This window comes from Diadema antillarum, unplaced genomic scaffold (assembly GCF_040938485.1).
Source record: "Diadema antillarum isolate AM-2024a unplaced genomic scaffold, OU_Dant_1.0 seq00000477_RagTag, whole genome shotgun sequence".
Classification (NCBI taxonomy): Eukaryota; Metazoa; Echinodermata; class Echinoidea; order Diadematoida; family Diadematidae; genus Diadema; species Diadema antillarum.
This window is the reverse complement of record NW_027271444.1, coordinates 231,772-259,747: the sequence shown is the minus strand read 5'-3', so window position 1 is coordinate 259,747 and position 27,976 is coordinate 231,772. Positions and strand designations below refer to the sequence as shown.

General features: G+C 38.5%; 1 protein-coding gene across 1 annotated transcript in view; it reads left to right on the top strand.

Annotated features, from left to right (window-relative positions):
• Positions 1-1,092: 1,092 nt before the first annotated feature.
• The window catches only part of LOC139733470 (synaptotagmin-17-like), a 63,976-nt gene continuing 37,092 nt past the window's right edge, over positions 1,093-27,976 (top strand). The window contains exon 1 of the mRNA XM_071644286.1: positions 1,093-1,446. Within this exon, the coding sequence (XP_071500387.1) occupies positions 1,429-1,446 (18 nt within the window). The 5' untranslated portion in view covers positions 1,093-1,428. The remainder of the gene's footprint in view (positions 1,447-27,976) is intronic.

The following is a 27,976-nucleotide window of genomic DNA, read 5'->3' as shown; positions in this document are numbered from 1 at the left end:
AGCATTAGTGAGCTTTAGATCTGCGACACGAACGCTAAAACGACGCAGCCTCCCGGGTTGAACAATGGAAATAGCTCGTCAGTGGTGTTCACCAGCGCTTTGATCAGGTCCCTGTAAAATCGCTCAATAAGAAAGAGTTATTATTATTATTATTATTATTATTATTATTATTATTATTATCATTATTATTATTCATTCATTATTATTATTATTATTATTATTATTATTATTATTATTATTATTATTATTATTATTATTATTATTATCATTATGAATTTAGATGCCTCGCACTTGCGCAAAAGACCATAATATGTAGCCTAATAGCGTCGTCTTTAGCGTCGCCGATCTAAAGATCCCTATCAGTACACAATGTCGCATCTCACGCGGCGTCATTGCACGTGTGTGTTAGAGCCGTGGCAGTAATAGAAGACAGTGAAAGAGGCAGTTTCGAGTGAGAGGAAGAATGATGCCGTAATGAACACCACTGGCTGACTACAGAGCAGGCTCGCAATGTACTCTTATTGTTGAAGGTCAACTATTAACTGTCACTGACTGTGGTTGCCATGTCAAAGTCTGTTATACATTAGTGATTGTAATGATGAACTCTGTTTAAACGAGGTGAAAACACCGCGAAATGATGCTCGGTGGAAAGTAATAACAGCGAGCGGGTCGTTTCAAAGAAGATACAGTGAAAATAAAGCTAAGAAAACTTTCCATCGTCTAGCAGACGACGAGAATCTGCCAATGAAAGCGAGTAGAAAGAAGCGCCATTGAAGGTATCGCTAGGCACAATGACATCATAAGCAAGATAGATTGCTAAATGCTGACAGATTTGTGAGCGCAGGCGGGAGCTTCTGGCTTAAGCCGGGATCATCATCCTTTCGTAGCCACCTATGGGTTAATTAGCCCCACAGCAGTGCGCCATTGCGGCCATACGGCGTAACTGAGGTTGTTGATAGCGGCTAACTGTTTGTGAACTCCAGGGGCGCACTTCCATTTCAATGCACGACGTTCACTTCTCACAGCGACAGCAGACGACGCACGTCCGTCAATATGCGTTAAGACAGCATTCCTTCCATTGTCGACCATAGTCTTGCCGCAACGGTGCTGCCTTTCGCTTTGTACGCTGCCCTTGGCAGAGAGTAGAATCACTTCGAGGGCAGGCAGTGGAGAAAAAAAGGTCTCAAAGGTAGATGAGAAAGAACTAACCGGATGAAAGTGTGGATTTTGGAACTACTCAAAGGGCATGATAATTTGAAATGCAGGCGAGAGGTGGTACTGACTCGCCAAGTCACACCGCCACGGAAGGAAGCGAGCGGGACAGCGGGGTAGCTCGGCTGGTGGTGTCTCGTATTGGCTCCTGATGATAGCAGCTCGTGGGGTGGTGACCCAGAGTAACAGGGAGTGTTAAGAGGATAAGAGGGCACGATGAATTCCTATTACAAGGTACGTGATAAGTTTTCCAGTTTTGTAATGATATGCCACTGTAACGCTCTTACATCTTGCTTTCTTTTGCTATGCTTAAAGATAATGATAACAATAACAATAATAAAATATCAACAGCTCCATCATTGTTTTTATTATCCATGTTATTTCCTGTTATTCAGCTTTGTTTTTATTTAAGAAAAGTGAAGGTAAGTGTGATGGAACTTAATTATCAGTCGCCGAACACTACAAGAGAGGTCGTAGGGAGGAAATGAGTTTCATGGGACTCTTTATTCTGATAGAAGGATTATCTTTACTATTACATACATTTATATTCTCGTGTGTGTTATGCATACACCATAGCTGTGGTGTCATCTTTGTCTATCGGTGTCTCTTTGATGTAATACGCAAACTTGATGATGACGTAAGTATTGATTACAGTTAAATTCATGAATTTACATAAATCATTATCTTTTTTTTTTTTTTTTTTTTTTGGGGGGGGGGGTTGTTGATGTAATGAGCGTGATGTTATCACCGATCGTTTGTCACACAAGAATAGAAACAATATGGGGCAACATTAGAATATCTATCCAAGAATACATGTTCATGCCCATTACTTTAAATAGAAAGAGTTTTCACACTAGGATGGTATAAAGTAACAGGTAGGTGTTCAATATCATGCAAGGAAATCAAGGATGATGTTATAATATGATTATACATTAATATTTGCCATCAGTTATCTAAAGATATACAATATGTATACGAGTATACTTCACATGTCGTATATTGATATGCAACGACGCAAACTCATCTGCTGGCTAAACATATTATGGAAGAATATTTTGTTTTGTCCATCGGTTTGACCATCAAAAGTCTCTTTCTCTCTCTCTCTCTCTCTCTCTCTCTCTCTCTCGCTTAATAAATCTGTAAGAAATAAAGGTATACCTGGCAAACAATGAATAGCTTCATAGGCTCTCAAGGTGAAGAATAACTATACAGGTGTTTTTGTGTTGCTTGTTTATTGTTGTTGTTTCTTTTCAACCACACGTGCTACAGCACGAAGATTTCGTGATGAGTAACAAGCTGTTGGTTTTTATGGCAATACACTTAAGTGAGACCGACTGGTGGCTGTATACGTGGCTGTATACCATTCCACCCTATGCTTGCGTATAAAATATGGTGTGAGCCGTAAATAGTCACGACCATATTCAACTTTCATAGCAAACCGCCTCGCGTTAATGCAATTACTATACGTATCCAGGGCTTGCCTCATGGTGAAGGACACGTAAACAAGGCGGAATGCCACACATTTCTTTTTTTTTTAAGGTCGTGTCTTTTATGTCATTGAATGCAGTGGCCCCCTTGGTATCACGAAATGGGGATTAAGAGGGTTGAATTACCCCGTCTGCGAGGTTCATCATGCATTAAGTATACCTCGCGAGAATTACTTGTAAAACAAAATAAAACGACAGTAAATTGCAATACAGGTATACAGGCTGACGACAACGGCAGAAAAGGAAAACTAAAAAAGAAACACCCGACCGAGTAATAACGCAGAGTGGATCGATATAACAGTATATTTACTCAGACATTCCTAAAGAAAATATATAAAAAGGTTTAAACTTCTCATAAATGAAGGAGCTATCACGTTTTCTGATGAAAAAGAATTCGTTTTCTGCATGAAAGGAGGAATGATCTGATATGATATGAAATATTCATGCTTTTTGACGCACCGTGTGGCCATCCCTTATAAGTTAATTGATAGTAGATGTTTCCTCGATAAGCTATTCTGGTGGGATTTTCCCCTAATACCTCTGCGTATTTATATGTTTATCTCCTTCTACATCTTGCTATTTTTGGTGGAAATAAGCGAGGACAAAAATGACTATAACTGCTCGAGTGGCCATCGGGACCGTACATAGCGAGCTCTTGCGCTGATGCCTATTATGTTCGCTTCATGGTCTGAATAGAGGTCGGCATGCATGCAGTTTATTTAGGAATGTCTGCAGTGTGGAAAAATTTCGATGAGATATTATCTTTCTTAAAAGATTGGTACGAATACACACATTTACATATACACAAGGACACAATAAGACGCATATCATATTAGTATCTTTATGACAGACGTATATACACAATACATGCTTGTATACACTTATGTATATAGCTTAAAAAGTAAGAATCGGTTTATCCAAACAAAAGATATAACGTGCTCAGTTTTAGCAAATGTTTGCAGGAATAAGGGTCCAGAATGACCTTACTCCATGATATGTTTTTCATCTTATAAAGTTTCACACAACTTTGCACAGGCCTTACGCTGTACAGGCATTACGATATATCATCATAACAATACAAAGTACACGCACGCACAAACGAACAGACAGACAGACAGACAAACACACACATACACCTAGTAAGGTATTCATAAATGGAAGATATGCACACTTGATCGTACGCTGCATGCATTGAACCGTTACACAAAAATAATGTGCGCCCGTGCGTGAGTTTACACGTAGAACCGCAATCGGTATAGCTCCTTCAGGACGCTCGTACGTAAGCCAATCGAAGAAAACACGCCATCAATGCTTGCGTATTATTGACGGTAGGACCAAATCAACGAATTTCCAAATCTCTCTACAGAAATACAACTTGCGTCAAAGATGCAACACATATATACTAAACAACATATTTACATCACCCTCCCTTTCATGTTTTCGTAATTGAAAGCGCTGCTTGATCCAGCGCATTACCTATATTTTTCGATGTGAACTTTTAGCTCGTGTGTAAGTGTATAATATGATGTCTTTTCTTACAGCATCTTTCACTGTCACATTAGTGCAATAGGGATAAATAGCTATTGATAGATCTATGTCAAGTGAGTGTACAACAAAATATGCAGCTTTCATTCAATCGTTCGACAACAGCGATTTTATTTACTGCCGAGGATATCACCTCCGTGATCGAGCTCCAGGCAACCGATCAATAGCTATCAGACCACCTGACTTCATTATAATCATTATGACTTCGTACAATTTGCGTCCCTTTTTGCAAGTGAAATAATTAGGTCAGGAACGTCGATTCAAGGGAGTAGAAGACATCCAAAATAACTCTTCCTACCATCTGTAAACATGAATACACCGCCATATTGAAAAAAAAGTGTATTCAAATGCATGCATATATAGGTAGATGGCAATGGCATAGTGCTGTACTTTTACATTACATGGAATCTGTTTATGTAGGCCTACACATTATTGTACAGTGGCCGCGAAAATTGTTGTTTATCTATTTGTTGTTGTTGGTGGTGGGTTTTTATTTTGTTTTGTGTTTGTGTGTGTGTTTTGATTTTTTTTCTTTTTTAGTTATGGGGGCGGGGGGAGGGGGGGGGGGGGGGGACTGCGGGCCCGGGGTCGAGAGTAGGCAGGGATAGGGTAGTAGGGTATATAGTGCGTGGTTGAGTAAAAGAGTCAATGGTTCCTTACCCCCCCCCCCCCCCTCCGCTTTGACGGAAATAATCTCCGTCGGAAAGTCATGGGTTTTGTTGTGATCTTTTCTTTTTACGGCAGGTTCCGCGCCCCCTGTTACACACATAAATATGTTACTTCACAGTGACTAAAAGAAGCGTTGCTCAATAGCTGTATGCGCGGGCTGGCTCCGTGGCTCTTTGTTGCCCTTGAACGAACAAACCAGGAAACAATGGTACAGTCCCCTTTTACCTCTACTTCTTTACTATTCCTCTGAAGAGCCCCTCCCCTTCCTCTGACCTTGGAGTGACGACCCTGGAGGAGAATGGCCCAGGTCAGACATCGGGGAAAATTAATTCATCCCTGAGGGAGCTACATTGTAAAATTTTCTCACCATCATCATCTCGATATAATAGCATCTGACTTGTATTGGTATTATGGACAGAACTAGTAGTTTACCATTACGTCGACCACACCCCGTTTTTAGTCTGCCATTCGAAGTGTGATACGCATTCCAAGTCGTTAACCAATGAGAAATACCAGCATCAGATGCAACTTGATTGGAGCATGTTTTCAGCTGGGGTGATGGGGATTCAGCGAGTAGCCCCAAAGTCGGTCTCGCATTTTTATCGCCTGCCAATTCGGCGGAAGCCTGCTCTGTTTTCTTGTCGATTTAAAAGCTACACCGAGTTTCTCTGTGGTTACAGTAAACACTTTCGCTCTCTCTGGCGCTCAGTTCTCTAACACCACATCAACATCGTGCCACCATTGCGTCTAGTAAGGTACAAAGGAGTCAAGCAGAAAACAGACATGCGCCTGCCTCTGATATATTTTGTTTCTAGGCCATCAGGAACGCGGATAACTGGAATCAAATCCGAAAATAGCAAGCCCCCTTTTCACTGAAACCAGTACGATGTTTTTTTTTTTTTTTTTTTTTTTTTTTTTTTTTATTCATGAGCTTCAAAAGTATTCTGCATTGTTACGCCGAAAGTCGATCAGTATGATGATGATTGAAAATATTAGGTGTTTTTTACTGGCTTCATTTGCTTATAACCCTAGTTTGCAAACACTAGAAAGCAAAGAAAATAATACGTAGATAGCTGGCAATTTGCATCACGCTAAAATCTCATAACAAAATTTCGATGAAGAACGATCGATATTGAATTTCACTTTTACCTGCAATTTTGATCAAGTATGAATTGAGTCTCTACCCCCAATCATTTCTTGCTGGATATGAGCGTGTGTCTTGGAAAAGACAATGGTTCTGTGTGTCTGTGATGGATATTTGGGTAAATTTGTAAGGTTACGTTGTTCTTCCGGTCAGCCTGAAAGACTGCAATAAACATGTCAGATGTGTCATGTGACTTTGAAGTCAATTTCTCACGTGTTATGACGCTGGACAACATTTAAGACGCAAATTTACTGTTTCCTTTTGCGTTCCTTATTTGCTGTGCGACACCGTACAGTAGATTGTCCTTCCTGGAGGGTCCATAGTTATGTTCACGACAGCCGAAATTCGTTGACGATTTTAAATGTATATTTTTGTTTGTTTTTATTGTTCCATATTCCACATTTCAACAAATAAACCATAAACATAAAAAAATGCATGGGTGAATTGTCAAATACAGTATTTAAGACAATTAAACATGTGAAATATGAGGAATCTACATAAAAGCATTGCTTGTAGGGTGTAGATTCCCAGACGCAGATATGAGATTGATTCTTACTTGATATTTACAATTGAAAGGAATGACAATTTATGAATTGGGGAAATATAAACGTCGAAAGATATAAAAAAGAAAAAGAGAAGACAAAAAAAACCCCCAATGTCCGCGTCATTGTATTTACAACTATAGCGTGTTCCTATATATAACGGTCGCTCCTTCAAGAAGATGAATCATGTACCTGAAACAGTCATACACAACGCTGAAATGTTCAAGATGTTGTTTCAAGTAAGGTTCAACTGATTGAACAATTCTACTCATGTACCTCTACTTTTAGTGTTCTTTTATTAGATTTTTATTTCAGGCTGTTGTATGTTTTGCTAATCTGGTTTTCAATATGTTCAAGTTATACCAATTAATGATGAAGCCAATTTAAGGACGAAAAGCGCATTTCACTGGCACTGTGACTTGCACGGAACAATGATATTTCAGTGAGAAAGTCAGATTCTCCATGCATGTTATTAGCAGCTTCTATGTATGTTTTGTTTTTCTTCGTCTATTGAGCTCACGTTAACCCTAGATCCAGTGATTTGAATGCAAATAATTTTCCTGTGTTGATGTTTGCATTTAAAGCGGATGTATTCAATGATCGTGGAAGACTGAGAATATTGATCACACTGTCAAAATGGTAAATTTCTTAGGGTTGGATATGGACTATCGAGTCATTCTCTACACGTTTAAACTGTCCACTATAATTATTCAGGGGAGAATCCAAATCTTTACATGTATTATATATATATATATATATATATATATATATATATATATATATATGTATATATTTATAGATATAATATGTATATATATAATATATATAGAGTATATATACATGTATGTATATATATATGCATGTATGTATACATATACACCATAAGTCTAGTGCCTCGTTATAATTCTCGTAATTCTTTTATGATCGCAAAGCCACTGCAGATGCCATGAGCGTTGCTTGATTGACATCAAACATAATACATAACCTGTGCTGTAGACTTGAAAAGACAATGTAAGTGCTGGTGGCCTAAATATATAGAGTGGAAAGCGTATAGGTTATCATCACTGGCGTGTGACTTGATGAAGCTTAATCAAAGAGGTTCTATCCCTAAAGAACCTCTTTGGGCTTAATACATATGGGTTACTTTATTTGGGATCCTGTACAAGGAAGATAAATTTCCCTGATCCAAAAATGTTTATGTCACATTATTTCTTACCTGCTAGTGTTTGATTGTTGACAATCAGCGACTTGTTTCAAAAACAAACAAACAAACAAACAAACAAACAAACAAACAAACAAACCTACCGCAGACAGATCCTGACGAGTTTTGCCATACTGAATAGAATAGTAAATATTTAAACATCATTAAATCATTAAACAACGCGTGATCAAAACTTGCCTAAAATAAATGTTATCAACAATTTTTTCAGATATGAACAAATATATTTAGATTCTGGTTAACTTTGTTGATATGTAATTATATCGGCCTTATAGCATTAAACTGTAAGCTACCGAGCCATTTTTGCATTGATGGATATGTGCAGAGGAAAACCGCAATCGCAGCGACTCATATTTGCGAAGTATTTTAGGAAACTCAATGGCCACTCATGGGGAAACCGTTTATTAACTTTTATGATTTTTAATTCAATTTGACGTTCTAACAGGTCTCCCAGTTTGTCTCGAGACAAAAAAAAAAAAACTTTCACGAGCTAAAAAAGCTAGACGAGTTGAAAGCTAGACTATGAAGACACGTTTTATGTTCATGAAAAAGTAGACTGTCATTGAGTTTAAACCGCCTTCTGGAAATTATTGCGCATTCAGTTTTTGTTGGTCTGTATTTAACAACATCAAATATGTGAGAATTGTCACTGATATTATGCATGAATCAATGTATATATGTTTATTAGAAATGCTGTTAGTAGAAAGAAACGTTCCCATATATCATACAAGTGATCTTGGATCCGCCTTGTGCATCTAATTGTACGTTAGGGGGCCCCTCGATTCTCTGTCAGGCAAAATGTCAGGGAAAACTTAACATTGAGCAGCCGTGGAATGGTGTCAGTAGCCTTGGTCAGTGTGACTGGTGATTCTCGCTTCTCTTGGGGGTATTGGCGACTTCATTTGGCCAGGCCTCCCAGGGGTGAGGGTGGCTTGGACCTAAGCTGGGTCCACTGTATAGGCAACAGAATGATGACTCGTATTTATAGCGTTAACGTACCATAAAATTAGATTTTGCCCGTTGTGCAGCATTTACATGATTAAATATTTAGTATGATTTTCTTGGAGGAAACGACGAAGTCACAAGTTTACAAAGAATACAGGAACATTTTATCATTCTTAGTGTATTTTCATTTTGTGAGTATAGTGTATTAATTTTCTTGACTATAGGAATTCTAACATAATCTTCATCGTGGTAAAGTGATTAAAACTTTCGGCTCGTATAAGTTTTTAATTCGAATCATGCCCCACCCCCTCCCCCGCCCGTTCACCCTTAGAAAAAATAATTTTCAACTAATTTTGCCCCTCTTGACCTAAACGTATAAAGGGCTACCTTGCGAGTTTGGCGCAATAATGACAGGGTCCCCTGTGATTGTGTTCATACTGCAGGTTACCCTGTATACATATCATCATAATGTCATAAGCTATACATATATTATGCTTATACATTGTATATTTGTTAAGACTGTTGGGCATTCAAAATTAGTGTGATGCTGCCACAATGTGACTATAAAATTTAGATCATTGGTGAGAAAGAAAAACGTCACGTTCACAAAAGGAGAGCATGTAAATTGCAAAGCCTCTAAAAGAAATTCATTTTTCATAAGTTGTTTTTATCATAACATCATGCAGCAAGATTTTAGTGATTGGCTTATGGAATAACATCATTTCACTCAACGTATGATTTATCATGCACAGGTATAACATGGCACCACTACTGCTTCAGAAAGCAGTGAGGCATTATTATTAAAGTTAAAATATGGCTTTAAGATTAAACGCTTTCTATGCCTAGAAATCTGTTCAATTTTTCTTAACTCAGAGAAGACTAAGCTGTCTATTAAAGCCTTGCGTGACGTCCGTTGATTCCCTTTAGCGTTGAGAGGGATGTTGACAGGCAGTGGTGGGTGTCGTACTTGATGACGACTTCGGGAATTCGTATTTCATTTTCAGCTTCGGGCAGTGGGCTCGAGTGACCGCTAGAGTGTCCCCGTCAATCCAGACTTCACAGTCATTATCATGTCATGAGCACACAGCGAGTCTTAGCACAGGCTGACTGCGGCTTGCACGTTTTGCCTTTTTTTTTCCACGCGCCATATTGCACGGAGCGCGATCGGCGAGTTTAAGGTAAACATCAGGTTCTGGAAAATCAAGTAGTGTGGACTATAAACGTTATTGATGCAAAGTTTTTAACAGCACTCAGTCACATAACCACACATACAGTTGACATTATGGGTATATACTTCTATATACCCTATACTTATGCTTGTTAAAAGCTTGTTCACTAATCCTCGCAATCAAAGTAACAAATCAATGTTGCCATTTATTTCGTGCATTCTATAGGTAATGTAGGCTTTTTGTTCGACCTGATCACACATTTTCCAAAAGTTACTTTGCCATGGCAATCACCCAAAAACGATGGCATATTTATGAATTTAAACTCGCACTTTTGAGTTGGTGTAGTTGTTCTCCACTTGTATAAGTGGTAGTTCATTAAAGAACCCATCCAAACCTAATATCCTGATGGTAAAAGCTTATCTTGAGTTTTTTTTACTTCATAATCATGATGTGTGTGTCGATAAATAATTTTATGAATGCGACATCCTCAGTACCTAAACATGTCTCTACATTATCTGTCATCAGGAGACATTGATTTTTTTTCCACACGAGGTAAAATGTACACGCATTTGAATCCAACAGCGCCATCGCATGAGCGCAGTACTTTTCCGCCACCGAGAGAATCTGACCTTATATACGGCATTCATAATAGTGTGTGATATGTGACGTACTGCGACATGTAACGAACTTATTTGATGTATGTTTGCCCCGTTTATGAATTGTGAATGAGCGAGAAGGGGCGAACATCCTGGAGAATGTCAAACATAAAATGCCATCGCTTCAGACAAAGTGGAAGAAGTGATCTATAAATAGTGAAATATCCGGCATTGGATATCGTGCACGAACTCATGTGTAGACTAACACAGGTGGGGCTGTAGGTATGGTGGCGGGAAGCGATGCGCCGGTTTGACAGACAATTCAATTCGTGGAGACATCCTTTTGCCTCGCCACTATACTCCTACGTCCCTTATTTCATCATGGCTAATGGCGTTACTGGTTCGCTGGCGCACGTCTACATTCATTGGCCATGCATTCCGCGGAATTTTCACGTCTGCCTTTCTTCGTCTTTTTTTAATTGTCTCTTTCATTTTTGTTGTTTCTGTTTTTCTGGTTAAATGGGCTCACTCACATAACTACGTCGCGACCTTTTGTTTCGAAGAAAGGAAAGAGAAGTACCCCCCCCCTAAAAAAAAAAAAAAAAAAAAAAAATGTGATGAAATCATACCATATATTTTTGAGCCGGTACAAGGATTCAACTACGATTTAAAGTTTGAATCACAGTAATATTTATGAATTTATTGCCATGAACGCTGAAACATTAAAATGAAAAAAGTTGGTTAAATGTGCAGGAGAAATGGTTCTTCTTTATCTCACAGTCTGACGAGTGAAGTGTAATCCCTGTCACATCTCGAGTTGGCCATGAAATGAACAAACCATAGCTCTCTTGATAAAGTCCAACATCTTCGTAATTATCTTTTTCACACATTATTAGTTATCATCGGAAATGACCGTGTCGCATTCAACCAATCATAAATTTTCCCTTTCCTTCCAAAAAGCACTTGATTCAGTTGAGTTCATTCATTTTTATTGTTATTTTCGTTTTCATACAATATACATAAATATTGCAGCTATCAAAGTAATAGTTTATTTCATCTAACATGATATCACATAGAAAAGCATGCATTTCTTATAGAGGAATGGAAATTACTTATTATTGTTCCACCGTATCAACGGATTACATTATGTTCGTAGATATATTTCTCCCTTTTTTTTTGGGGGGGGGGGGGTAAGTTTTTTCTTGCATAATGATATATGTCTGAATGTGAACCGTCTATGATATTGCCATCTCTCCGAAGTGGCGCTCACGTTCTCTCAAGTATGCATGAATGAGTTTGGTTGGACCCTCAGGCAGTGAGACGAAACAACAACAAAAACAACAACAACCCACAATGGTGATTATTAATGCATAGCAGTGTGGGTTCAGTCGCGCGGCGTCAATAGTCCAAACACAGCCTTGTTGTGCCAGGTACTCGTGCGTCCCCTGCGAGCGTACATGCACAGCACAAATAGCCCGAGTTTCGTGCCGTGCCCGCATGCCACTTAACGGTAGCACGTTGAGTCTTCCCATAAACATCAGATCCATGTTGCTCCGAGGCATAATTCGAATCGTTTGCATTGACTCCATAATATCTCAGATTTTATGCGCTCAAATTCGATCTTGCGCGAATAGATTCCCTTAAAAACTCGTTGATCCTCTTCAGGCCATTTCGTTAAAAGGGGATTGGGGGATTGACCCTGGGTGCATTTTTTTTTTTGTGTATTACAGGCTCTAGCTCTAGCCTTTGTTTGATTGAATTTTATAATATCGAGTCCTGCATGTGATTTGTATATTAGATGCGAGATTTTGTTATTGATCCACGTACTAGTACTACTCGTGCTGAATGGTATCAAAGATCGGTGTAGTCTCACCAATGAAAAGTGACAATCATTCCATGAAATTACACTCACGGAAGAAATTTAACTTGTTTCCAAAACGGAGCAGATTTTGGATTGCTTGATCACCATAATGTGTCAATGATATGTGAAATATTTGCTCTCACATCATCATGGTTGATGAGGGAAAAAATACTAGAACTCTGCTTCGGCTTTGAAAACTGAAGTTCTGGTGAGGTTAAGTGTTTTTCTTTATTAAGATGAGCGAGCGAAACGAGATCCGAGGAAGAAGCCAAGAGTGGCCGAGTAGGTTGGATGACGAGTTTGGCACACCCGCGTTCGTGACGAAGCGAAGTTCCGAGCACTAGTACTGCACCTTCTTGATTACGCGCTGCAGTTTCTTGGGAACTAGCGCTGTGGTTTCCGATTACTGTCGTAGGTTGGAAGAGAGCGAGTACCCCGAGCTCTGAGATTAAGCTCGAAGTGGTTTTGCCAAAAAAGGAGCAAGTTTGTGAAGTTGTAGAAGAGAGAAAGAGAGCAGGGGCGGAGGAGGGTGAAGGACTTGGGGAATGGGTTGCAGAAGGACGTGGGTGCGCCTGAGGGGTTGCTAAGGAAGACGAAGTGACGGGAGGGGGTGGAGAAGGATAAGGGAGTGTTGGAAGGCCAAAAGGAAAGAGGAGGCAGTGAGGGACAGATAAGGAAGGATGAAGGATTGATGGATAGGGTTGTGAAGGACAAGGGAGTGGCGGAGGAGTGAAAAACGACGAGGGGGTGGGGAAGGGTGGAAACTATTGAACGAGTGGGGCCGGGAGGAGTGGAAAATGAGGAGGGAGTGTGGAAAAAATGGGGATGAAGCTCATGAGGGTAAGAATGAAAGATTCGAGAAGGCTGAATAAGGATGAAGGTATGGTGGATGATGATGATGAGGAGACTGACAGAATGGGAGAAGGGTACATGGAGAGGGATGAGAGAGTGAGGAAGAGCTGAACAAAATGAAGGAGGGCTGGAGAAGGATGAGAATTGGCTGGAGAGTTTTGATGAAGCGGTTACTAGGAGGAGAAAGATGAAGAAGGATGTTGGAGTGGTTGATAATATTAAGGTAGTGGAGAAGGCCGGGGATTAGAGAGTGGAAGAAAGGTGAAAAGAAGGAGAAGGGCATGTTGGATTATAGAATGGGCGATGGGGAAGGGTGGGAAAAGGGTTAACGTACACTAGGAAACAAATCTTAATCTCACTCTTTTTTCGTTACATTGTTTACTCTAGCCAAATGAAACTTCACTCATATACCAGTATTTATGATGCTACCTTTCAATCAAACCCTAATCTAACCCTTCATTCGCCATAGTCACTTTGCACTACACAAAGTCAAAAATATTTTGTTAGGTTTTTTGTTTTGTCATGACTTTTGATGTAGATATAAATTGCTTTTCCGTGGAACACAACATCCGTGACATATATACAACATAATAAGTGGATGTAAGTCTTATTGCAGCCGCATGGCCGAGACAGCCAGTTATAGGGTACCCAAATAATTCCTGCTGGGTTGAATTTTCCGACAGAGAGAAGGTAATAAATGATCGTGTTTTGGACCGACTCATTGATATTTGTTTTAATCTCCTCGGACTACTTTCTCTCAGCTCTCTGTTAACTTTCAGAACATAAATGTTTTCTTGTTTCTGTAACGTCCTTTTATTCAAAACATTATATTCTTTCCATTTTCTCTCTCTATTTTAAATGTCAAGCTGGCTTTGATGGCAAGATTGCCTGGAATGCATAATGTAGTCTGGCGTCCTTTGTTGACGTCTCTTGATACGGAGATAAGAGATAAATTTAGCCGGGTTCGCTAAGGCCAGTCGATAACGTAGTACTTTAGCTATACAAGGCCATGCATGTATTCTACCCCCCCCCCCTCTCTCTCTCTCTCTCTCTCTCTCTGTTTCTCCCTGCCAGTCGCCCCCCCCCCCTTCCCAAAGTGTACAGCGCAATCAATCTAAACACAGAGAAAACATATTTTGCTTTGCATGAACGTGCTATAAAGAAAGATACAGATAATCAAGTGAGGAAAATTACAATTCTGACCATGTAAATGTCGTGAAGTCATCTTTCGTGGCACGGCCAATGCACATCTCAAAATCCGTCCCCTGGGTCACCTGATTCCGCCTTTACTTGCGTATAATGCAATTATTTTGTTTTGTGCGTGAAATGACCATCATTTCATATTTGACACAAGTGCCGAGGAACGATTTTCTGTGTGTGTGTGTGTGTGTGTGTGTGTGTGTAAATGTATGAATGAAAATAAGAAATACCATCGAAAAAGAAAAAATGTGTATGTTAGTGTGTGTGCGTGAGTGTGTGTGTGTGGAGAGAGGGAAAGGGAATTGCTGATCGACCAAAGCGGGTGGGGGGTGGGGGGGTGGGGGGGGGGTGGGGGGAGGGATCAGGTACATTGTTGTGTGCGTGAAATGTCAACAACTTCCCAATGTCTCAGAAGAAGCAGTTTCTCGAGGAGTCTGCTCCCAAGAGTTCGGGGTTCATCTGTCTCCATCTAAATGGAAGTAATCGTCTATTCGTCTTTAGAGAAAACGTGATGTTGAAGCAAATGTTTTAATGGTTGTGAAGGAAAAATAACTCTAAGTTTGTCAATCTATGTAAATCTATGTAAATCAAGACTTCCCGGAACCTCTGTTGGTACTTGAACTGTTTGTCTATATGCTTTTGGTTTTTTTTTAATGAAATGCATGGATATACAATGTACTTTTGATTTTCTTTTTTTTTTCACATGGGTACATAGGCCTATTCCTATTCATTGTGGGAACGTCTTTGCCGCGGAGGTAGACAGAATTCGGAAATCCAAGTTAGGTACCTACTGACCTGGGGTCATTGACCGTAATTCTTCATCTTTTCTTTTTCTGATGGACACCCGGAAAGAACAAGAGTATCAATCATACAACGGAAGTGTGATGGAGCCGACGCTTGCGGAACGGCGCCAATTTTGTCCGTGTGTCGCAGTGTAATATGCAACGCCGTCGCACCGTAAGAGACGTTGACAATCCTTGTTATATTGCCAGTGCGCCAATTTCACGCGTGCGTGATCAACAAACTGATTGGTATTGTACATACCCTATCACGTCATTATCACCCCCACCGTACATAGCACATGTCTTCCCGGGTTACTGCAGCTATGTCATGATGGAGGTGTCAAATGGCCCAGCATGGAATGCTACTTTTTGTGTATGTATGGTCGTCGTCCTGTATAATTTATTAAAGTGGGCAAATGCGAGCTCCTCAAAATCAGTTCGGTTTCGTGAAGATTTTGTTTGCTTTGATATGGCAATATTCCAGGATTTGATCCTTTTTCTTTTCGATTTTGAATCTCGCATCTTGCCGAGGTGCGGGAAGAAAGAAGTTGACTACCTATCACGTATCACCACAGACTCTCCATTACAAAGCAAACACCGTAGAGAAGTGCTGAATGGTTTCGGCGAACAAACACAGGCAAACCCTCGAAGGTAGGCACTTCGGCGTGGACGGTTCCTTATTCACAATCTGAAGGCCGGTTAGAAAGAGGGTCCCGCAAACCCACTGGGGGCCCCCTCCCTTCCTCCCCTCCCCCCCCCCCCCCCAGGTTCTCGCGTCTTGCGACACCAGGCTCTTGTTTTACCGTAAATGGAAATCGAATTTGCGAGTAGCATTCCGCCTTGGTGCATGCATAATCATCCCTTTGATCACAATTTACAATTCCACGCTTTGCCGACGCCCGACAGGGCTACCAAGGAGCATCCAGACCCTAAATATAGCACGTGTTTCTTATTTTATCGTCGCTTCTCGACGAGAATTTCGGAAAAGGATGATACTAGAGGAAGTTGTCGCGTGTCGCTAAGTAACAGACGAACGTTATATACACATTGCGACTATTATATCCTTTGCGTAGATAATTTATTATGTTATTTTTTGCCTAACTTTATGTCTTGACTTCATCAAAATTGTCTCGAAGTATCGCTTTCTTTTTCCTGTTTCGTTTTTTATTTTTGTTTTTGGCAACGGAGGGTGTAGCTCGTGGATTCGAGAGACAGAATTATCACTGTGATTGCGTCCTACAATTTGCAGATATATCAATAATTATGATAGAACAAAAGGGATTTCAACAGTACGGGCAATGAACAGTGCTTTGAAATATTAAGCCATAACGAATAAGTAAATGACACAATATAGGATTTCCAGCCTTTTTTCGTCGTCATTCCATTCAAAATGAAAAATGAGTTTTCAACTTTTTCCCGAGCACTCTGGAATGTGCGTATGATCGTTTCAATTTCGTGTTCTGTTGATCATATGAAAGCTGTGTTTCAACTTCGTGCTTTGGCACCGGTTTTCGTCAACTCTGATTCAAATTCTTTCGGTCTCAGTAGCTGAGTACGATAGAGCTAAACAGCGACGAATTTCAGTGACAATTGATGAACTTGAATGCTTGCTATTAAAATTTGAATGACAAAATACGGATATGAATGAAAATTTGACGAAATTAAACATAGGATGTGAACGCAGTATTGACAAAATTGAATTGAAAATTGATGAAACTGAATGAAGAAGTGAAGAAAATGGGGAAAGAGAACTTTCGTAAAAGGATTGATGAAAAGTGAAAAACATCTAAAAATACATAGACGTTTTGATAGACAACTAAAGCGGAGAAAGAAGTGAAAACAAGACTGAGATTTTAAAACGTAGATATAACACACACGTAAGGACAGGCCCACGTATGATTAAGTTGAACTTTGATTTGTGTAAAGAGACTTGAAAAGCAAACAACACGTAAACCCGCATTTACCAGCATGATGTGTCTACACACCCATTTCTAATCGCATCCACAGGTGCATATAACTGTTTATTACCCTGGGCGTACTAAATGTACCATATATATATGCATACACACACACACACACACACACACACACACACACACATATATATATATATATATATATATATATATATATATATACATGCGTACATCACATTGCGTGACTACATGCAATTACTTTCGTCATGCGAAAAATATATTACACACACACACACACACATATATATATATATGTGTGTGTGTGTGTAATATATTTTTCGCATGACGAAAGTAAGTGCATGTAGTCACGCAATGTGATGTACGCATGTATATATACATATATATATATATATATATATATATATATATATATATATATATGTGTGTGTGTGTGTGTGTGTGTGTATACATATGTATAATGTATGTATATATATATATATATATATATATATATATATATATATATACATGTTCAATAATTTTACCTCCCCGGCGGCAATTAACTCCAGCTGTACCATTAAAAAAAAACAATCTTCAGATTTACAACATGAATAACTCATAAAGACAGAAAACACAGATATTTTGTCTGAATGTCATACATTGACATAGATATACCTATGTAATTTCTCTCGTGACATAAACGTATGCCTGATCATAAAAACCCTATGCTCTTGAAAAGGGTTTCTACGTGTCTCTACATGGAGGTTTTGTCAGGTAAGAAGTGTTGTCTCAATATTTGTTCAATGAGGCCACCTTTGTCTCCTGTATTTGGTCAGACGGTTTGATCACTAGTGCTAAAATTCCTCACAAAGGAAGAATGAAAACGTAATGACAAAGAATAGAACCATTCATGCGTAGCGGGCGTTATAGGCATGTTCAACGGCTTCCTATTGAGCTATTGGCTGTATTACCTACTATAAGCATGGCAGTTTGACGTACATTCTTACGAACGTAACGGTAGCAGAGGGAGCCATTTGACACGCAGAAAAAATAATTCACACGGTTGCATATTTTGAATTGACAACATATAATGGCTATCTACGCAAGATGTGAAGGTACTTGATGACTAAAATGAGATTTTGGCCCAACATAAAATAGATATTATATAAGTAAATAAAATGCTTCGACATTTGCTTACATGTATCGCGTTAAAAAATACCCTTCTTCAAAAAGAAAGGGCTCGCCAAATGATGAAGAAGCTTGCTGTTGCTGGAGTCTTGCTAATTGAAGTTTGAAACGAATTGCGTACATCACTGAGTTGACTTGTTTTATCAGAAATAGTTAAACTTAGGTTTCTTTCCATGTTTTTCCTCTTGTTTGTATATTGTACCCAGATAAATGAATGAATAAATAAATAGATGAATAAATAAATAAATATATATATATATATATATATATATATATATATATATATATATGTGTGTGTGTGTGTGTGTGTGTGTTCGCCATTTTTTTTTTCATAATAGTGTCAGAAAGTATCAATTTTTATCATCTGAACTGCAGATGGAGTAGCATTTATCGTGTTACCGCCCCTAGTCATTCTGTGTATCGTATAATCCTTTTAAGGGAGATCAATTAACCCCAATAACCACCAGCTATGAAGGCATTATCATCGTCAGTAATTCGCCCTTACTGCCTGTGTCATAAATGAGTATCGTTACTGCCAATCTTACTTAGCCGACGAAATCCCTGCAACCGAAGCTCACGTGGGAGTAAGATTACAGCCCACGGTTCCACACTCATTTCTCAATGCCATCCGTTTCCAACCATGTAGATCTACCTGCTATTGATTATGTAGCATTTCTGCCATATGCTCACAAAAGCGTATACTCCGTGGACAGAAAGGGTCTCCTCGTCTATGTTTAGCTTGGCGCACTGAGGGAGTTTGGTTTGAATAATTGGAATCGAAGCACGGCTAATGGGCGGATTCACTCATTCCCGCGCAGACAATACCTAATATTAAATGCATTCAATTTGCAAAGCCAAATGACAAAAGACATCTCTGAGGATTAGGCCGGAAGTATTTTCTATGGTATCTCTGAACGAGAAAAATGCTGGAGCGCTGACAATGATCCCCCCCCCCCTTAGAATTCATGGTCATTGAATTTTAATGCTCCAATCTTTTCTTATTGTAATTACAGAAAAGGTGCATGTCATAAAAAGTTTTAAAAAAAATCAATGTCAAATTCAATTTGTGTTATTGATATTTCTCCATAAGCATACTTTTATAAGAGGATAATCGATGACAAATCAACGGTAACAATTTCGTCAAATGTAAGTGAGTGTACTTGAATTGAATATAGCTATAATTAAGAATGTGTATAAGAGCATATATCGTGTATGACGGTACAGACGGAGAAAACGTCATACATACGCCGTTTGCTTGACTGAGATAACGACCTCTATTATGTGTGTGTTTTTGTTTGTTTGTTTTTTTAAGTGAAGGAACAACATCACCAAAAAAGGGGAGAGAGAGACACAAATACAAGCGGATATAAAAGGAGACACCTGAGTTAGGAAAAGTTGAGAGAAAATAAAGGATGCTTACAGTTTTATGTAATTTGGAGCTATTATATATATATATATATATATATATATATATATAATATATATGAAATATATGTATTATATTGTACTATATTTGCACAAAAAATACCTATGAATTTGTATTTTTGTATTTTCAATCTATGAAGAGACGAACTTTTTGTAAGATAATTTAGTGCATTAAAGGGAGCACTAGGATCACTATATAATGAGTTCTATGCGGCAGGGGCTATAAGGTTTCTCTCAGATTTTTTCCTTTTTGTAATACGTGTAGGATTTGCTAAATGATATACATTTGCGTGATGGGTTAATATGAATGGATGTTAGAGTTTGATATAAACGTATGTTTAAACATTACAGGGAGTTGGTTACATTCTTAATGTATACATGAATATTTAGGTGTGCCATGTTTGTATATCTGTGTTTATCTGAGAGTTTTTACATCATGAAACAAGCAGTTAGTGTATGTTATAAAGTAATGAGAATCAGTGATGAGTCTTACATTACTTTTTTTTGTAATCATGATATCAAATTAATTGTACTATTTCAAGTACCACAATTTCCCTATGAAATATTACTGTTGGTGATATGAAGCAGTATACGAATGCATCGTAAGGATTGCAAGGAACATGCAGTATGTTTTTATGGTATATACCCTTCTAGGGGATCCCAATATAAGTGCACCCTGTGACATGATCGGACCATATTGAGTAAGAATAAATAATTACTCCTAAACATTATGAACACCAAATTTTAGTTATAAGTGTGGTCTATCTATATGAATAACAGTATACTAGTGATTGGATAATGTGTGAATTAAAAGAGGGTGTGATTAGATTTGTCGATTTTAAGTGACAGGTTTCTACCCTTAAAGGGACTGTACAGTACTGGTTGAGGTAGGGATTCATGTTTTGAACATTCCTAAGTGAGATAATGAAAAGCCTCTTATGAAATATGAAAGAGCATGTAATTTTAAGAAGGATTCAACGTTTATTTGATGAAAATTGGTTTTCAAATGGCTGAGATATCAAAAAAGTGCTAATAATAAAAGGCGACATGCCACAACTTTATTAGGATCTCTTTGTTTCACCTTGTTTTTGGATATCTCAGCCATTTCAAAACCAATTTTCATCGAATAAACTTTTGATACCCCTTAGAACTGCATGCTCTTTGACATCTCATAGAGTGGTTTCTGAATATCTCGCAAAACGTTAAAAGCTAAATCTTCACCTCGACTAGAACTGTACACACCCTTTAAACCATATTGTAACTTTAAATAATTCTAAATTATTTGTATTCAGTGTATACAATTTTTTATGAGAAAAAAATGCTTGTAAAAGATCATCGGTGAAAAGTAAAATTGACCCACTTCAATGAATATAATAAGTCATTCAAAGTCATCAAAAGCAATAGGGGTCCATAGAATCGATCCTTCTTGGACACCGTAAAAATCAGTTTACTGATAAAATGTATACATGTATTGCTTTCTGTTTTGTAGATAATCTTTAAACCAGTGTCGAGCTTGGCGTCAAATACCGTATGTTTCCATTTTGTACAATGAAATCTAATTATTTATGTCATCAAACGCCTTACTCAAGTCCATAAAAATACCAATGTCATTCAACTTGAATAAGAAAGATTCTCCAACTTTGAAAAAAATAAGATATTTTGCTATATAAAGCGATCTTATGTGTAGAGGAAATGTACATGCATTGATGCACGCCGATTAGAAGCTGTTCAATACTAAAAACTTTAGTCACGTGTAAATAATGAAATAAAAGTTAGAGGATTGTCAAATTACCGCGGCTGACTCAATCAACGCGAAAATGTACATTTCTTCATGCTGCATAGGGTATGAAATCAGCGCTTAGGGATTTTTATCAAAATCACCTCAGCAGAAACGTTACAGGCTTTCCTAGGTAAACGACCGCTGAGTCAAGAAACAAGCACACTGTCTCAAAACTATATCCAAAATACATGGACCGGTTGCCAAGACAACACTTCAGAACGGAGGTCGAAGTTTCTCAAAACTGGCTAAATGCCATATACGTATATGAAGCTTCAAGTTTATAATTTTACCCCCCCCCCCCCCAGTATCTCTCTCTCTCTAAGATAATCTTTATTTTTTGAGCGCAGATTACGGTCTGTAAATGTCATACTTTGGCAGCGACTGCACCTGCTTCTGCCGGCTCGTGTTGACTCATAAGAGTATGCGAGGGTTTGAGCGGCTATAAAGTCCCACTCAAAGCTGGACGCAAATTCGACAGACCTTGTTGGGTTTTTGCTGTCGTTGCTTTTTACTATGAGTGCTCTTTTCCCCCCATATTACCTATTCTCGACGTTGACCTTCAAGTGTAAACACACGTGTGCAGGGTGCTTGAGATAGTCTTGTAAACATGTCTATTGAAAATAACATTACCTCTAGTACGTGTCATTGGCTATGCATTTGTCGCAGTGATCTGTAAAGCGACTTGCATAGACAGCAGACTTACTACGCAAACGACAACATATCAGAAGAAAATATTATATTCATATGAAAAGCAGGAGCTTTACATAGGCGTGCTTACGTAGAAGACTGCGCTTTGTCGCGCGCTAAGAAGGTTAGAATAATTTGTGTATTGTTTTTGTTCATAAAATTATTGATTTAGTTGTGAACATGGGCCTGATATCGAGTGAAATTCAAATAAAGAATATCATAAAACAAAAACGTGTGTGTGTGTGTGTGTGTGTGTGTTTGTGTGTGTGTGTGTGTGTGTGTGTGTGTGTGTGTGCAAAAAAAAATCTTTGACCAGACGTTACTGTGCCTTTGTTTGGGTTCTTAACTCTTGAACTGGCAAAGCATTTTGGTCACGTGATGACTTTCACATCAGGTCTGTCTTTGTCACTTTAATAATCATCCTGATATTCACCCGAGGCCCTTTAATGTGAAATCTGTGAATACATTATTTCTATCTCACGTGCATGCACTGCGGCACACCCTCTCCTACCTCTCCCCACCCCCACCCCCCCCCCCCCCCCCGCCCCGCGCAATTCTGAATGAGGAAACCAAGGAAGAATAGAAAGGGGAAATAGAATACCGCATGAGCCATGTTCGTCTGCGTACACGGAGTTGATGATGCTCACTTGAATGCATCGTGCCATTTTGTATTTCTTTCTTTTTTTTATTTGTTTGCAAATGACTGTCTTGCCCCCGAGTGCAGCTAATCGAAGAAACAGAGGCAGATTTGCAGAGATTCGTGGAGGGGACGCGGGCAAAGATTGATTCGCCTCGCTTCGATCGATCGCCGAAGGATGTCGTCTAAAATGGCGGTGATAATGTGTGCTGATATGCTGACAAAAACACAGTGGCCTCAATTTATCCACATTCTCAAGCACACGTGCCAGAACGATCGCCTGATAAACAATTTTCCATGCAACTTGGTATTTTTGTGCGTGGGAAGGCAGATGTACATTTATCACATGGTTTTTGTATAAACAAAAACAGTCTCTTCCGGTTGACAAACTATATACTCTATGCGTCTATTATTGATTATAGCATATAGCACGTTGTCAAAAACATTAAAAATCTTCAATGTGCATTAACGCCCTAACCGCTGATGTCCTTTCCCGAAAATTCGACCTGAAATTTAAAAAAGGACTGCTTTATATATAACCTGTCATTTTAGGGGACAAAAACAAAAAGGTTGCGCAAACTCCTTTTGTTTCAACCTCACGTCAGGTACATCTTCTTGCAACCTTTTTGGGGAGGAATCGAAATTGTCTATACGCTCAACTTCTTCTTCGGCAGGCTAGCACATTGTTTGCATTGTCTGCTAGTATATAGGTGCATACATTATTGTATCTGTCTATATATGCATATATCTCTCTGTGTTGTTTTGATTCCTTTACTGACGGTTCATCTCAACTCTCTTTGATGCTAACTAACACGACACTGCGCGCCTTCAATACGTGGCACACTCAAACACTCAGATTTATTTTTTTCTCTCTCTCTCTCTTCTCCTTTCCGTCACTTCGGCCAACCACCACCCCGGGGATTCGCTTCATTCTAAAGATTATTCATTACCACTGCAAGTGGGTTTATAATACCGATGCGTGCTTTGGGTTGGGATGAGGACGTCTTTTGTTTATTTTTTTTTTCACGAGCGACCTTACATAGTGAATCGTGCCCTCTCTTGTCATTCCTATTTGTCCTTTGTTCTAATAATCAACACACCTCTGAATTCATAAGTAAATTTCAGACTTGTGAAGAATTTCAACGCGCTTCACAAACTATCATTACTCCTGTCACTAGGCACATTATTAAAAACCTGCACATAATGTATAGCCAAATACATCAATATAATGATATGCATACATTTATACCATTTTGTGTAGGAAGAGTGGGACAAACCATATTGAGATATCGTATAAAATCCTGATGATTATTATATCTTTGTCGAAGCTGAGAGCAGCAGTCCCCCCCTAAAATATATATATGTATTATATGTTCAGTATATACTAAGTCATCAGTGATGATGACGTCAAAGCGTACAGGAGTTCCCAAATGATATACTAAATTACGTTGATGTCAACATTAATTTGACCGACGACTTCCAAGAAAGTGGAATGATGTATTTCTTGGCACATAATAGCCTATTAACAGTGAATGGTTATTGAAAATGGTGTCGGAAGCTATCTCTCTGAGTATCTTGACGGAATATATTTGCACGAAAAATGATCGATAGATAACAAGTGATAGACGTGCATATTATGTATATCAACAAAACTTTGCTCGCACTATAACAGGATATCGCAGCTGTTGAATGAGGGATCAATTGATCGAGTAGACACAAATGAAGCCAGCTTGATATCACGAAATTACTCTCATTGGCACGATTGATTGGGTTTAACCATTAAAGTAACTTTCCTCAACGTTGCGCCTCAGTTTAACGATGACCTACTTCTGTGTCTAGTTTCATGTCTTTGCTAGTGACAACTACATGTTTCCGCCAAGAGTTATTTTGGTACAGATATGGGCGTTGTTTCATATTAAAAGTTTCTTGAATAACACAGTAATCAATTCATTTCTTCAATTATGATTGATTTGACTGGTTCCTATGATACTGCCAAATTGTAATGGGCTGGTTGTGGGTTGAAGCCCTGGGGGGTGTTTCATAAAGCTGTTCGTAAAGTTACGAACGACTTACGAGCGACTGGTGATCAGTTCTTGTGCTGAATTATGGAAATTCTGGTAAGTATAGCACATAGAACTGATCACCAGTCGCTTGTTAGTTGTTCGTAACTTTACGAACAGCTTTATGAAACACCCCCCTGGTCATTATAAAGACATATGTGCCGAAGATGTGATATCTATTTTCACTCCTTCCATGGAAAAACACGAAATTGAGGCAAATGTGCTCAACTGTTGACCTATGCAAATCTTATGAACTCTCGAGAGCTAGTAACAGATGTGTATTATCTTCACCATATTTATCTCTTGCTACCCGAAGATTTGTTTTACAGCAGCCTCATTCAACTTTTTCGTTCAACCTGACCATCAATAGCCATAATTATCAATACGACATCATAGGATATCCCTAACTTTATAAGCTCTAGTTATTCACCCTGGGATAATTTGTTTGAATATTGTCGGCACTGGAACCACTACAGACAGTCACCAGGAGACGCGTGGGTGCCCATAATACAGGAACATAATAATAAAAAAGTTACACGTTACTGCCATGGATTAATCACATCAAGGCAGCTTTGAGGGAGAGCTGATATTCTCCATCGATAAATGAACCTACTCTCTTTGGTATATCTGTGCATAATTCAACCGGAGTTTCAGGGAGAAAAAAATACCCCCAAGCTAATTCATCTCAAACGCAATACGGAAAGAGTGGATCACGTTTGTTATTTAGAGGAATACGAGAGCCACATTTTGCCTATGTATATGTTTGAGGACCATCGCTCTGAGAGAGAAACAGATACATTGTTTCTTAATGCAAGGATGAGCGAGAAACAATGATTATTACCAGTATTTTGTACCACACAAATTCATGTAATTCGCCGACCACAGATAACTCGATAATGCTATCAGTAAAATCTAATAAATTGACAGAACGTCATTTTTTCTGAAACCAACAGTCCCTGAAATCTTGTAACTCATTAGAAATATGTGATCAAAATAATTATACTGATAAACATTACTTAGCAGCTTAGCACTATCTATTTTATGTATACAGCCTTAACATAACATGGGAGGGTAATTCGTTTAGCATATTTAAGGAAAAAGATAGGTAAAGGCGAAGATCATAAAGCAGCCTAGCGTTTCAATGATATCTTGTGAATATATAAGGTCCAAAAAAAAAAGAAAGTTGCATTGCACGTGGAAAGAATTTTGTAACTGCTTTTGGCTATTGAGATGAGATGACGTCAGCTGACCTCAATTTCTTTCATACGCTAATGGCGAAGCGTTTCGAGTTTAGGTTCCATTGTTCGATTCACTCAGCGAAATACCTTTTATCGGAGTCGGTACGGCAAACATTTTTCCTCGCGATGTTTTTTAGGTTGTCATGCCATTCATTTCTTCATCAATCAAAAGACACACACACACACATCCCCAAATCGGTACTACAATGGGCTGATTACATGCAGGGATGAATGCCTGGGAGCTGAATTGCAGCGCCAGTTTTATTTTTAAATGAAAACTGCAATCTCTGCGCAAAAACATTCCTACGTATTAGGATGAGATGCGATTGTGACCAAATTAATGTTCTTTTATTTGCAGAATCTTTGCAAGCGCATGGATCTTTCGACCCAGATGTTGACGATATATAGGTACCTTGTTATCATTGATAGTCATAATACGTGTGCTCAGGAATAAGATCATTAATAGTAATGCATAGCGTTAGGTCGGTGTCACTATAAATACACTGTACTCACAAGCAAAACGTAAAGAAAAGTTCCCTCGGTTCATTCTTGACGAATTTAAGAGACTATGCAATGTAAATGCATGTTGACTTGTGTTATAATTGATTCATGGTACCCTTACCGTGACTTATATGGCCAAATAAACATTTAGATACATTTCACGTATTGTTCGACTGTTTTTTCTTTAAAACTCAAACCCATGATCCTGTCAGTGATGTCATCTGTCAATCATTGCCTAAGTACTAATAATCATGATTCACAAAAGACATTGCAGGAAAACAAGCAAGTTATATTCTATATTATATTATATTCTATATTATATAGGGGAAGTGGCATTCCAGTGTCTTTTGTTAATCATAGTAGTACTTTATCAGTGATTGACAGATGATATTTTGACAGAATCTTGATTTCGAAGGGTTTCTTTTATTTTGTGGACGTATTCAAATAATCTGAAGAGAAAGAGTATAAAAAAAATCATTATGAAATATATAGCAAATATTATCTCGATATTCTTTTCGCCACATAAGTGCTGGTCAGGGTATTGTGAATTGTTACAAGTCAACATGAATTTGCATTGCATAGTCCCTCGAAGGAAATGATGTTTCATGTTCAGTTGCAAGGACCTGAAGGACCTGACTTGATGTTTCGTACTAAAATAAGACGTACAAAAGAACACCTTGTGTCAAAACATCCTGCTCGAAAGTCATCATGTCAAATAAGCTGTATCTTTACGAATGTATGTGTGGCCGACATACCATGAGATTTGATTTATGGTTATTACTGTAAGGATCATAGTGATCCACTTAAGTAGCAAAGCAGTAAGAATAGATTTAGATTTAGATGCAACGAACGACTATTATTTCCCGCTGTTCTACGATCTAGTTGTATTCAATGAAATGCTAATGGTTCCCTTTCGATCGATCCAGCCGCTTCGTTATCTCCGCTTCAAGAATTCTTTTGGAGAACCTTCTATTTTCTGCAAACAGCTCCAGTTTACGACTTTCCACCGACAAAAAAAGAATCGGCACTATGGAGCAATAAAGAGAAGAAAAAAAAAAATCGTCCAGCCACTTTGATAATGTCACTTTCATTCATAGAGCTAGGGCTACTTATTCATGAGAGTTTGCTGAATGATTTCAGACTGACAATTATCATCGCTGTGAAGAGTTTCACTGCAAATGGTTAAACGCCATTTTAAAACATTTTAAGGGTCAGTCCAAAATAAAACATTTCCAGTGGTACTTCACTTGTAACAATACAGGGAATATTCTTTAAGTTATGATTAAAAATCCCATATTTCCTTATCAGTTTCCTTGAATTC